The sequence below is a fragment of the Candoia aspera genome, chromosome 13 (genome assembly GCF_035149785.1).
Source record: "Candoia aspera isolate rCanAsp1 chromosome 13, rCanAsp1.hap2, whole genome shotgun sequence".
NCBI classification, from domain to species: domain Eukaryota; kingdom Metazoa; phylum Chordata; class Lepidosauria; order Squamata; family Boidae; genus Candoia; species Candoia aspera.
The window spans coordinates 5,574,672-5,588,314 of record NC_086165.1 but is presented as its reverse complement, the minus strand read 5'-3'; the positions used below and the strand labels follow the sequence as shown (position 1 = coordinate 5,588,314).

The 13,643-nt window shown below is 47.0% G+C and overlaps 1 protein-coding gene across 1 annotated transcript; it reads left to right on the top strand.

Annotated features, from left to right (window-relative positions):
* The first annotated feature begins 795 nt into the window (after positions 1-795).
* On the top strand, positions 796-12,816 carry EDC3 (enhancer of mRNA decapping 3). Its single transcript, XM_063313983.1, has 7 exons — positions 796-852; positions 2,042-2,219; positions 2,840-3,150; positions 6,538-6,870; positions 10,771-10,924; positions 11,048-11,265; positions 12,294-12,816. Exons 2-7 carry the CDS (start codon positions 2,056-2,058, stop codon positions 12,626-12,628), a joined length of 1,515 nt encoding a protein of 504 aa, XP_063170053.1. The 5' UTR covers positions 796-852; positions 2,042-2,055; the 3' UTR covers positions 12,629-12,816.
* Positions 12,817-13,643: the final 827 nt, after the last annotated feature.

Sequence of the window (13,643 nt, the reverse complement as noted above, 5' to 3'; positions counted from 1 at the left end):
CACCGCCATTTACTGTTCATCTGGATTATGACAGCCAATTTAAGCAACTGTGAAGATTAAAGCACCCATTTTATTCCTATTCTGTAACAAAACAAAACCTTTCTCCTAAATATTTTTTCTGCTATCTAACCACAAAAGGTGCTAAGTCCCTGCCCTAATTCATGGCTTCTTTCTAATCATGTTTCCTGAATACATCACAATTAGCAGGGTTTGCCCAACAAGCCTCAAACAAGCCAAAGTGAGAATCTGAAGCGCCTGTTTGTAAATTCTGCTCCTAACCAGAAAAAACATTGCCTGAGACGGGGAGGCTGTTGAAACAGCAACCGGGTTGGACTACAACGCCCAGCAGAGACTTCCGGGGTATGGTCTAGCTCAGTGTTTTTTAACCTTAGCAACTTTAAGCTACATGGACTTCAACTCCCAGAATTCCCCAGCCAGCATGCTGGCTGGGGGATTCTGGGATTTAAAGCCCACAGCTCTTAAAGCACGCTGGCTGAGGAATTCTGGGAATTGCTGCCGTCTTAAGAGTGGTCAAGGTTGAGAAACTCTGGGCTAGCTTCCCCAGGCAGCAAGCCGCAAGCAGCAAAGCGTTTCCCCCTCTCTCCAACGCGCGTGCCCAGCTGCCCGAGAGAGCGAGCCCGTTCCACCTCCCTCGCGCGCATGCGCCCCTAAGGAGCTTCCCACGGAGGCCACCGCTTCTCTGCCTCATCCCTAGAGAGCCTCAAGGAGAGGCGGAAGCGGAAGCAACGCGTTGCTTCCTCCGCTGGGCGACATTTCCGGAGCGCAGGAGCCTGAAGAGTGGAGAACGGGGTGCAGGCGGGAGCGAGGGGTTTCTTGGCTCCCCTGTCCCAGGTGTGGAAGTGGCGGTGGGAGGCCTGCCGGGGACCGCGGGTGCCCCTCTCTGTCCCTCCGCGTCGGGGGCTGGGCGAGGGTCGCTCTCCCGCCTGGGGCTGTTCAGGCAGGGCGGGGAGGCGCGAGGGGAGCCTCCCCCTGTGGCCCTTTCGCTCGGCCCCGCCCCCTTTGAAAGGGGTGTGACGTCACTGCCCCTCCCTTTCATGTCCAGTTCGTGGACCAGAATTAAGGACCTCGTGGAGGAGAGGTTGGGGTGTTGGCCCCGAAGGGGGAGACCTGGGTTCGAGTGTCCACTCAGCCGCCGTTGCCATGATGGTCCGGGGTCTGGCTCTCCCTCCCTCCCCGGTTCCGCTAAGCTCAATGGGCGAGGCTCCCCTCCCCCGCCATTTTATCCTCCCCCTAACAGCCCGGTGAGTAGGTCGGGTTAAGAGAGGAACTGTCCGAAGTTATTCGGTGGGCTCTGTGTTCGAATTCAGGGTTTCTCAATCTCAGTAAGTTTAAGACGTGTGGACTTCAGTTCCCAGAATTCCCCTGCCAGCACATCTGTCTGTCCCTCTTCCCATCTGTCAGATAGATAGACTGACAGACAGATGGGCAGACTGACAGATAGACAGACTAATGGATGGGCAGGCAGACAGGTGGATGGACATACACACAGATTGCCAGAGGACAGACTGGTGGGCAGACTGATGGACAGACAGACATGCTGGCTGGGGAATTCTGGGAGCTGAAGTCCACAGTCTTAAAGTTGCTGAGGTTGAGAAACCCTGCACTGGAACACAGAGCCCACCGAATAACTTTGGGCAGTCACTGTCCTGACTAGCAAGGACCACGCCGAGATGAGGAATAGGTCTCTAGTGCTTTATTACTGCTATTGTAGACAGAAAATCCTACCAAACTGAAGAAGCGTGGGAAAAACCCAGACAGATAAACCCCAAAAGTCAAGGCGGGTCTGTTCTGGGTTTCTTTGAATGACAGCTCAGAGTCTCTAAACTTCGCATGCATTTTCCCCCCTGGATAGGGGCCCCCTCCTGCTCACCATCAGTAGTCCTGACAGTCACTGTCTTAACCTGACCTACTCACTGGTCTGTTAGGGAGTGGATAAAATATTTATCCTTACAGACAACATATTTCGAGAATTATTTCAGTGCAATATATGTTTGCTCATGCTCTCTTTGATTTTTTGCAGCTATCAGGGAAAACATGGCGACAGATTGGCTTGGAAGCATTGTCTCAATCAGTTGTGGAGACAGCTTGGGAGTCTATCAGGGAAGAGTGTCAGCTGTCGATCAAGCTAGCCAGACAATTTCACTAACACGGCCTTTCCATAATGGAGTGAAATGTTTGGTACCAGAGGTTACCTTCAGGTAAATGCTCCTCCACCATTCTTTGTTTAGGCTTGAAAACTGAATGTTGTAGCTGTTTCTGAAAATGTACTGTAAGCGGAGGCATTGCAGATTCTTGGTACATGCAGTTTATGCTTCATTTTTCTATCCCATGCTGGCTAGCAGAACAGGGTGGAGAATGCTGATGAGAAGCAAAAACTACAGGTAGTCCTCGCTTAATGACCAAAATTGGGACCGGAATTTCAGTTGCTAAGCAAAGCGGTCATTAAATGAATCTGACCTGATATTACGACCTTTTTTGCAGCAGTTGTTAAGCAAATCACTGGGGGTGTTAAGTGAACCATGTGGTCGTTAAGTGAATCACATGGTTCCCCATTGATTTTGCTTGCCAGCCAAGAAGGTCAAAAATGGTGATTGCATGATCATGGGACACTGATGGTCATAAATGCGAACTGGTTGCCAAGCATGAAAATTGTGATCATGTGACTGTGGGGACGATGTGACGATTGTAAGTGTGAGGACTGTCTCAAGGAGGATTTTCCAGCACCGTCATAAATCCAAACCATCACTAAATGAATGGTTGTTAAGCAAGGACTGCCTGTATGGCAAAGTAACATCTCTGTTCCTCTTCCTTTGCTTAGGGCTGGTGATATTACTGAGCTGAAGATCCTGGAGATTCCAGGCCTTGGCAATAATGGACAATGTGGAGACTTTCAGCACACTGACCTTGGCATTCCTAATCTTGAGTGTGCAGGTGGTGCCAGTCAGAACGGCACTGGCAAATTGCTTAAGAAACCTAGCAGTGCACCCCAGAATATCCCCAGGAGAACTGATGTGAAAAGCCAGGATGTTGCTGTTTCTCCCCAGCAGCATCCCTGTTCTAAGAGCTACATGGATCGACACATGGAGTCCTTGAGCCAGTCAAAGAACTTCCGCCGCAGGCACAACTCATGTGAGTCTCTTAGGACTTCTTTTGGGTTTTCTCAGTTGTCCCACTGTGGTGTAGCTGTGCTTGTGGCCTCTTACTGGAATTTTTGCATCCGTGCTCTGCCTGCTTCCTCTAAGAGATCCTGCACTTGGGCCAGGAGGCTGTACAGTGACCGTCTTTATGCATATAAGGAGGTGTGCTGATATCCAAAATGGGTGTTAGTATTGGTTCCCCTGTTGTGTCCTCTAGGTCAGGATTTGGGAGGGCCGGAAATCTTCCACTCAGAATATCATGCTGACATGTCCGGTGGTAAATTACAGACCGAGGCTCGAGTTCATGTCATGTCTGTGCCTGTCCTTTACATTACCCTGAAAAATAATTGGGGTTAAAAAGTCCCGAGAGGGAGGAGGTGGAGAAGACACCTGTGGCTGCAGGATGGGCAAGTAGAAAAACAGCAGAGAGGGTCACAAACTAAAGCTTATTACAGTGTTTTTCAACCTTAGCAACTTTAAGATGTCTGGACTTTAACTCCCAGAATTCCCTAGCCAGCCATGCTGGCTGGGGAATTCTGGGAGTTGAAGTCCAGACATCTTAAAGTTGCGAAATACTGGCTTATTGACTTCTATCATAGCACACATGACCATGTTGAGCAATCTGGATGGGGAAGTCACAGGCAAAATTATTTAACTCCTTGTTTTGAAAGTTAGTGTGACCACTTGCTTTTTTTTTTATTAACAAGCAAATCGCTTATTATATTCTTAGTAGATAGATCCCTTGGTCCATCTGGGAACAGTGAAATCTTTGATACACAGAATCTATCCAGGCACATTTAAGGAGCTTTTATGATATCATCAGGTTGGCCATAGAGTCTGGTTACCCCTTGCCTTATGACCAGATACCCATTTCAGAGTATTTCTGCTTGCAGAGCTGTTTGATGTGCAGTGTCTTAGGTGAGATATTAATAGTTTATACCCAACCACAAGGCTAAGGAACAGAGGTGGCAAGCTTGCCAAATTAATCTTTTCAGTTTCAGAACATAGTAACCATCCATGTGTTTCCATACTTAACTTGCAAATTAGTCTATTTTACTCTCATCTCCATGATGGTAAAAATTCTGGGTGTTGCTTTGCAATCAGCCACTAAAATAATAACGATAAGTGTGTTAATATCTTTCTCAACAGATTTGCCTAGCTTCAAAGGGTAAAATGTTACTACTTTCAATTTAACTGGTCTGATTGAGCTGACTTTGTAGGAGAGAATGTTGAACGTTTGAACAAGTGTGTGTGTGAGATGATGGGATAATGGAGAAGAGTAATAATTCAGCAGTAGAGCATATGTTTAGTGGCAGAAAATTCCTGGCATTCAGTTAAAGGGATATGTTACCTAATATTACATCAGTTAAAAGGATATGTTAGATGATATTACACAAGGTTACATAAACTAATATCACAAGTTTCCCATCAAAGCTTATGCAGTAATATGTTCGTAAGTGTTTAGGGTGCTGCAAAAGGTTTTGTGGCTTTAGTTCTCAGGAGCAGAACAGTCTTGCCTGCTGGAAAGCCAGTACCACTTGGAAGAGACAGTAGTGAACTAGATGGATGAACAACATGACTTATTCCTGGAAACTCTCTTCTCTGAATAAACCAATATTAGGTGAATAGAAACTACATGGCCTCTTGACTTTGTTGCCCAATTGCAGTTTTTTTAAGATGGGGATTTTGGAAAGGACTTGTGATGGGGTGTATAAACGTCTTCGGGGTGCTCCACCCGTTCCTTTGCCATCGGTGTCTGAGCTGTATGGTGTAGGCTGGGACCTTGGGCACGTAAATAAGATGGTGGAGGATCTCATAAGGAAGATGCGACTTCACTGAGCTGTTGGAGATGATGGTGGCCTTTGGATACCCCTGTGGTGTGCGAGCTGAAGTCCAGGCGGGGCGCTCTGTAACACCGGCTGTAAACGGAGTTGGTAAACCATAGCCTTTTGGGTGGAATAGTAACAGGTGACATGCTTGGGAATGGGGGAAGAGATGGATGGCCTTTGGCTCTTTCCCCCTAGCCCTAGTAAGTTAGCCTTGAAAGGAATTGCACAGAAAGGCAGCCTGGATGTTGGTTGTCACTCATGGCTAAATCGGTCTGGGAGCCCTTGTTTATCTTGTCCAAGGGAGGGTCTTCTGGCCTACTGGCAGGCTGCCAAGCATGCTCTCAGCCGAACGTGGTCTCTAATACTAGACTGATTCTAGAAGCAGGCTGGTCCCTACAGTGTCAATCAGCATTTATACCAGGTATCATATTGTAGAATTGTGGAGTTGGAAGGGACCACAGGGATCCTATCATCATCATCGTCGTCATTAAGATCTGTACACCACCCGAATCCCAACAGCTCTGGATGGTCCTAGTCCAACCACTTCTAGTCCAAACCCCACTGCATTGTGCAGGAAAGCCAATGAAACTATGTTCAAAAAGTGGCTCGTAATCCTCTTCTTCAACGCCTCCAGAGATGGGCTGCTCTGCTGTTGTGTAGATCTGATTGTCAGGAAATTTCCCCTTATATTTAAACAGAGCTTAGGTAGTTGAAACTTGCCTCCACTACTTCTGGCCCTAGTTTTTCCGGCAATGAAAATAGTTTCTGGCCTTCTTCCCTCCAGCGCCCATTTGTATCCCTGAATACTGATATCTTGTCTCCCTTCAGTCTTCTTTTCTCCAAACAGAGCATCCCAAGTTCCTTCCACCTGTCCTCGTAAGGCATTTCCTCATGTCCCTGGATCATCTGTGTTACTGTCCTTTGAACCTCTTCTAACCTATCAATATCCTTCTGAAGATGTAGTGCTCAGAACTGTGCACAGTCTCTAGGTGTGGTCCGGCTGGAGGGAAACAAAGACTTCACAAGTCATTATACATTACATGCGCTGATGTAGAATGTTACTGTGGAGCTTGGCACCACCACCTTGACTGACTGGTTCAAAATGTGCGTATTAGGGAGGGAAGGAATTTTGAGAGAGCCAGCCCGGGCTGGGGATACCTGCTTTTAAAATGGGCCTAGTCAAGCTGACTTCATTCGTTGTGCTAAGCCATAATATGGTTTCCATGGTTCTAGCTTAGCATGGTGATTGGACCCAGCTACTGAGGTTTTGCAAATCATGGTTAATGGCTGAATTCAATGAGGAACCCGGCTGATTATGTACCGTATTTATGGTAAAAAAACGAGCAGTGGCTTAGTGCAGTAGTTTTCACATGCAGAGGGTCTTAAAGCCTTAGGATAGCGTAGTCCACCCTAAACGTTTTGCAGCCAATGGTTAATGACTTAGAAAGCAGTGCTTGCAATGCAGTTCCTCACCACCCAGCAAAGTACCCTAGAATCTGTCCTTGTAAGTAAATACCTGGTTCTCTCGACTACGGTGTCCTTCCACCCAGGGTCGTCCAGTAGCCGTCATCCAAACCAGGTCACTCCAAAGAAAAGCGGTGCGAAGAACGGCCAGATGAAGAACAAGGACGACGAATGCTTTGGGGACGACATCGAAGAGATTCCAGATACAGATTTTGACTTTGAGGGGAATCTGGCCCTTTTCGATAAGGCGGCTGTGTTTGAGGAGATTGAGACCTATGAGAGGAAGAGTGGGACCCGCTCCAGAGGCACGCCGAGTGAGAAAGCCGCCCGTTATCGCCACGATGAGAACATCTTGGAATCTGAGCCCATCGTGTACAGAAGAATCACCGTTCCCCAGCCAAGCAAAGAGTTCTGCACTGGTAGGTTAGGCTTTTGAAAACTAAACGTAGCAGTTGCTGCATTAGGAAATTATCTGGGGTAGCGCTTTGAAAGGGGAGGCCTCGTGCAGATGTGGTTACTCTCAATCTAACTTGGATGTTTTCCACAAGGGGGTCCTTGGAGAAAGGATGCAGAGGACGTATCTGGCTGCCGCTGTTCCCTTGTGCTCCTGCAAACTGTGACCCGGTGGCCTTCAGCAAATCCACTTTGGCCTCAGAGTGGGGCTGTGATTCTCACACCACCCGTTTCCTTTAAGGATGACCACAGTCCGGTGGAGAAAATGTGGTTTGTCGAGGGAGAAAGCCAGTTATTGTTGCAGGCAGCCAGTGGAAGCAAGCAGTAGTGATAAGGAACAGGGCAAATGTGTCGTGACAACGGCGGGAGGTCGCTGGAATAAAGGGGTGGAGGAAAGAAGGTAGGAGCCCAAGAAAGGGAAGCGTAAATGCCCCTCACAAAGCTGCGTTCGCTCTGTCTGCCTCTGTGTTGGCAACTGTTGTGAAATCCTATCTGGACCTAAGCTGATTCGTTGTCATTGCTTTGCTTATGGAATTGCACTCTCCATTTCCCAGCCCAAGCATAATTTAAATCTGGCTCGGGGCCAGCCACCGTTTGCAACTCTAATTACACACACACACACACACACACACACACACACACACACACATATTCATTCAGGTTTACACGCTACCTTTCTGATTGCCCCCTTTTCTGTGTTTATTTAGGACAGTCTGGTTGCGATAAGCTGGTCTGACTGGTTGCCCTTGCGTGAGTGAGGAGAAGGGAGGGGAATCCTCTTGGAGCTCTCACGCTCCCGCCAGAGAGCAATTAGCACAAGGCACCATACAGTGCTGGCCTTGCCTTGCGTGCAGCTCTGCTGCATAATCTCACACGTTATCTGTCTTGTGTTTCCAACGAGATCCCCTTCAGTGAAGGGCTGTTAAGGGCCAGGAGCTCCAGAGGCACGCGAGGCCAGCAGAATGAGAGCATGAGAATGTAGAAGGAGGCCTGTTGCTCCCCATTCACCACCCCTAGGGCTCAGGGGCAGGACCTCAGCCTCCCCCACTGGCTGTATTTCAGTACCCATAATTCCCAGCCAGTGTTGCCTTCATGCCCATGCATCCGGGGCAAGCTGTAGTGCAGAATGCTAGCTGCACCCTTCACAATATTCCCAGCTTCTTGGAAGTATCTGTTGGGCCACTTGGGGTGGTCAGGAGCCGGGGTTAGCTGAACAGCATGAGGCAGGGTAGGGCGCTGCACAGAAGTGTACTGAACTCAGGTGCAAGATGTGGAAGCTCAAGAGGAACTTCACAGAGAACTAACAAGCAACATAGAGCACCGACTGCAGAACTGACAGTGAGCTTTATTGGATCTCAGATGAAAGAATAATGGTTCACACAGCCAGGAATATTTTCTCTCGATCCCAGGACATGAGTCTCCCTGGTTTGCAGTGAGCGTTCTGGCTGATGAGCTAAACACTACCAATGGCCTTTGAAGGCACTGTAGAAGGAGAGCCTCATGGCTGGCTGGGGAATTCTGGGAGTTGAAGTCCACCCATCTTAAAGTGGCCGAGGTTGAGAAACACTGCTCTAGAGTATCCAAAAGTCGGGAGGAGTCTGGTAGCACGTTTCCTGACAAATGCATTTTCTTAGAATTTTGGGGCTCGTGAAAGCCTATGCCTTTTGATAAAACACGTTAGTCTGAATAGATGCTACCGGATTCCTGACGAACCTCGCATGACTTTGGATGAGAAAGAACTAAGTGGATTCCAGGCAACTGCTGTGACCAGTGCTAGTATCTCTGTGACCTTGAACGTGTAGGATTGTGGGGGTGTTTTTTTTTTTGCAGTAAAGTTATCAGCTGTTTCAGTGTGAGTTTCAAGAACAAAGGAGCTTTAGCATTGATAATTAATGTAATAAAGCTGATAAAGATAAGGCAGTTCCTTTAATTGGCTGTGAACATGCAAGGTCAAACTATACACAGCTTTGCCTCTCCTTTTCTGCAATAAACTTGTTACGGGAGACATTAAACAACTTGACATTGCCAGTTGGATTCACAAACAACGGGAACCATGATTTGGTTGAATTTACCCATCCCCCTGAAGCCGAAAACAAACCAGATGATGGTTGAATGCATTATGTGAACTCAGATTGCCTATTGAGGTGGTCCCCATTTGTGGGACCCTGTGCAACAGCTCATTTCTGAGTGGTGTACTTAGCCACTTTTCTCACAATCTGATTAAATGCTGACTTGGTTTTGCTTTCTAGCAACAGCGAGCTAAATTATTCAGACACAGGAAGAAGATAAATCACTGGTATCAAAAGAAAGATGCCGATTAGGGTAATAGTGGGTGTGCATCACATGGAGTCCCTACTAGCTAAGGAGACAGCACTGGGCTCAGGAGAAGCAGTGCTCCAGTTCTCACTCCTTGCCTTATGCGTACCTGTCTTCTCATAGCAATAAGATGCTCCGCTCTTTTCAGATTTGGGAATCCTGCCTGGGCTCCTGTGTGAATATAAATGGGTGGCAAGATCTGGATCTGGATCTGGATCTCCATCCATATTTTCTCACCGCTGTGCGTTTGTGGGATTAGGTATAGCTTAGTGAACTGGAGGGTCTGAACGTTTCAGAGACTTTGAATTGTCTCTCCTTTTGCCAGCATTCTTTTCCGTAAGGAATATCCCAGTTGAGAGGCTGATTTTCTGCATGGACAGCCTTTAAATACCATGGAAAGGGTTGTATCTGGGCAGAAGAATACTTGTGCATGCAGAAAGTCCCAAGCCAAATCAGTTAACAATTGCATTAAGTCCATCTCCATTTAAAAGGATCTTAGATTGCAGGGACAAAAAGATTTCCCTGTTAGTTCATCAATATTGCAGTAGATAAAAATTCATTAGGAAAGCCGTTGGCTTGATTTGGGTATTTCTGTATCTTAGCAGCTTCAGATGTTTAGGGAAGGATCATAGATAAAGCAAAGTGGCTGAAAAGTCTCCTGTGCCTAAGGCAGTGTTTCTCAGCCTTGGCAACTTTAAGCTGTGTGGACTTCAACTCCCAGAATTCCTCAGCCAGCATTGCATTCTGGGAGTTGAAGTCCACACAGCTTAAAGTTGCAAGGTTGAGAAACACTGGCCTAAAGTGATCAAGAGTTACCGCCCACTGGACTAACACAGCACTGAGATAGGTAACTCCTGTGAAGCAGTTTCCTGAACAACCACAGCTTCTGAACTTATCAAGGAAGACCAAACACTGATTATAGTTCTGTGCCTTGTGCCCCATTTCCATAGCACTTTGAACTTTGCAGGTTTCCATCACTATTAAAAAAAACACCTTGTGATTACAGAGGTAGGGTCTCATCAAGGTTTGGCACTGAGACTTTAAATCCTGAGCTTTGAGAAGAATAATCTTTTTTCTTCTCTGTAGCTTTAGCACTCTGCTTGAACCCTAAGGAAGGGATGAGATTTTTGAATGCCTCCAGTTGCTGAACAAACTCCCAGGAGCTCCCTTTTTAGCATGATGAAGATGTTGGCAACTGTAGTTCAGCAACATCTGGAGGACCTCAACCTCCCTGCTTCTTCCTGAAGGTGTGGATTCTGTACATCAGCTTTGAAACCAGGTTAAGGCTCTTTTAGGCTTGTTGACAGGCTGATGTATAGAACTGGGAGCACTGATAGTTATTTGAGCTTTCTATGAATGATACAGTGATTGACTGTGTCCGTGTTCCCAAACAGCTCTGGAATGGGATGACCAGGTTTAAAACAGCCAAGTCCTGTTGCTGAAACATGACCTTTCTTTGGATGGCGACTTAGGTTATGGATCTGAAGACCCATACTCCCTTTGCTTCCTCGGGGGTCTATTGATAACTCTCTCCTCATTCTGCATTTCAGACTCTGGGTTGGTTGTTCCAAGCGTCTCTTATGAGCTACACAAAAAGCTGCTTTCCGTGGCTGAGAAACATGGTTTGACTCTTGAGCGGAGGTTGGAAATGACAGGCGTGTGTGCCAGCCAGATGGCCTTGAGTTTGCTCGGAGGACCCAACAGGTAAAGGTTTGGGTTTTCCGTTCTGTGTCTCCTTCCTGGACCTCAGTGATTATAATGTACCTTAGCATGCAAATTCACACGTAATGAAACTAAATTTGAGGCTTCATCCTTCTTAACTTTCAGGCTGAACCCTAAAAACATTCATCAGCGACCTATTGTTGCCCTGTTGTGTGGCCCCCATGTGAAAGGGGCCCAGGGAATCAGCTGTGGTCGACATCTTTCCAATCATGATGTGGATGTCATTCTGTTCCTTCCCAACTTTGTCAAGATGCTGGAATCAATCACCAATGAACTGACACTGTTCAGCAAGACACAAGGCCAGCAGGTGTCCAGTATTAAAGGTAACTGCAAATATGCTTTTTACATTTCTATCTCATCTTATTTCCAAGGTCTCCAGATTGCTAATGAGTAAGCCCAGAAATCATAAACACGATAAGGGCAAGAATAAAATATAAACTGAAAGTCAAGGTAAAATTTTAAAAAGCCACCTGCCACTAAAAAATTTCCAAATCACCACCTGGATTTTGCCACCACCTAAAAACTGGAAATTAGGCTGCCTGATTCAGGCTGTTCCAGATACTCCATAAAATGATCCATGCGGTGGTTCAAAAGTTGGATCACTTTTGGAATCCTCCGAACGTCTGGTTCGAGGTGGTCATGGCTCATTTCAGTGTTGTCTCATGCTGCAGTTAATGCTTTGTACGCCCTTGACCCTGAATGACATGCCTCAGGAAGGGAGGTCAACAGCTGGATGTCTTGAAAGAGTCTGAAGGCTCTTAAAACCAAGTGTCTTTGTTTTAAGATAAGGAAAGGCTTAGGAAGAAGGTAGGATGATGAAAATTGTAATCCAGCATGCCTTGGGGGGTGGCAGGTTTGGCATATTTTTTGCTAATTTCAGAGGGGCAGCTGAGAGAGGCAAAGGAAGTGGGGGTCCACTGAAGCGTCTAAGAGATGTGAAAATCATTAGCTGGTTTTGGTTGCCTGTTACATTTTGAATCTGTCAGCTCCATCTAGCGGTGAGATGCTGGTTTGTTTTTCCATCTCCAGAATATGGCCTGAACAGGTGAATTGGGTCACACACACAAATGACAGATTAGACTTGAAGGGCCCAAAGTCCTTTCCTTAGAGACTGCTAAGCCTTTTGAGAGGCTTCTGCAAAATCTTCTGTGTTAATGCTTTATTTATTTGTATTCCACTGTTTGCGGAGGGTTTCCATTTTGATCTCCACAGCAGTGCTATGAGAGAGAGGAACTGGCCCAAAGCTATTCATGACTGGGGTTGGACTTGAATCTGGATCTCCCATCTTAAGCATGACACCATACCATACCAGCAAACACATAAAGCCCTCTTTTTCTCCCTCTCCCCTTAGATCTTCCAGACACACCGGTTGACTTAGTGATAAACTGCTTGGATTGCCACGAAAATGCTTTCCTGAGGGATCAGCCTTGGTACAAAGCTGCAGTAGACTGGGCCAATCAGAACAGGGCCCCCGTCCTCAGCTTAGACCCTCCTGTGAATGAAATGGAACAAGGAATCGACGCCAAGTGGTCTCTGGCCCTGGGGCTGCCATTGCCACTGAGTGAGAGGGCTGGCCGGCTCTATCTGTGTGACATCGGCATTCCGCAGAAAGTTTTCCAGGAGGTGGGCATAAATTACCACTCTCCTTTTGGCTGCAAATTTGTCATCCCTCTGCACTCAACCTAAAGTGGGGAAGCCTGACCTCTTGGTCCAGGAGAAGACAACAAGGAAAGAACAGCCTCCAACTATCCAATGGATCCTAACCATATTAAACATTTGGATGCCTTAAGGAAATTAACTTCTGGGCTGGGTTTCTTCTCAAAGAAACATCGATACAGTGTTAAAGAGAATCGCGAGAATTCACGTTCCTCTGAGCCATCGATACTCTTGTGCCACTGCCTAGAGGAGCATAAGGCAGCTCACGTCTTCAGCCAGTTCACTGTTGGTGGTGGGAGGATGAGCAGGGTGTCCACTTACTCCAGGAGCCCCTGCTGTGTTCGGCTGTGTAACAGACAAATGTGATTTTCTTTTAAACGTTTGTTTTTTCAGGACTAGAGTGGGGAAGGTAGCTTGGGTGCTGCCCTGGCCTTCCACAATCATGGGAGAAACAATCACAGTTCGGCTGGGTTCCTTCTTGTGTGGTGATTGTCCCTTCTCTTTTTTTCAATGGACAGCTCAAGCTCACGTGTCCTTGGATTCCCATGTTTGGGAAGCTGTGGTGAGATAACTTGCTCTCTTCCTGGACCAGCACTTGTGTTTCTCACTCATTGCTAGCTAGTGTCTGCTTCCTCCTTTTTTGCTCGTTGAGTGAACGGTGTTTGGGCGTTGTAATCAGTGGCTTGGAGTGATTGAGGAGCAGATGGGATAGTGCCAACATTTAGGTTTCCACCGCAACTCACGTCCTGCCATCTTACTGTGAAGATCATATGGCTGATGGCTGTTCCTTCTCCTTTTTTTTTTGTGTGACTATTTGTTTGCATGAGACAGAACAAGGAGTTCTTTTGGGCCCATGCTGTTCCCACTGGATACAGAGGCCCAGGATGGCTCAAGTGCTTGGCTCTGGCATGATGCTCTACTTCCCTGTAGGATAAGCACATAGCGGTGCTTGCATGGAGCGACAGAACGGATGTAAAGTTGTTGGGTAGCCCAGAACGCCATTAGGAGGCAATGGGCTTAGAACAAACGTGGTCAAGCACTGAAA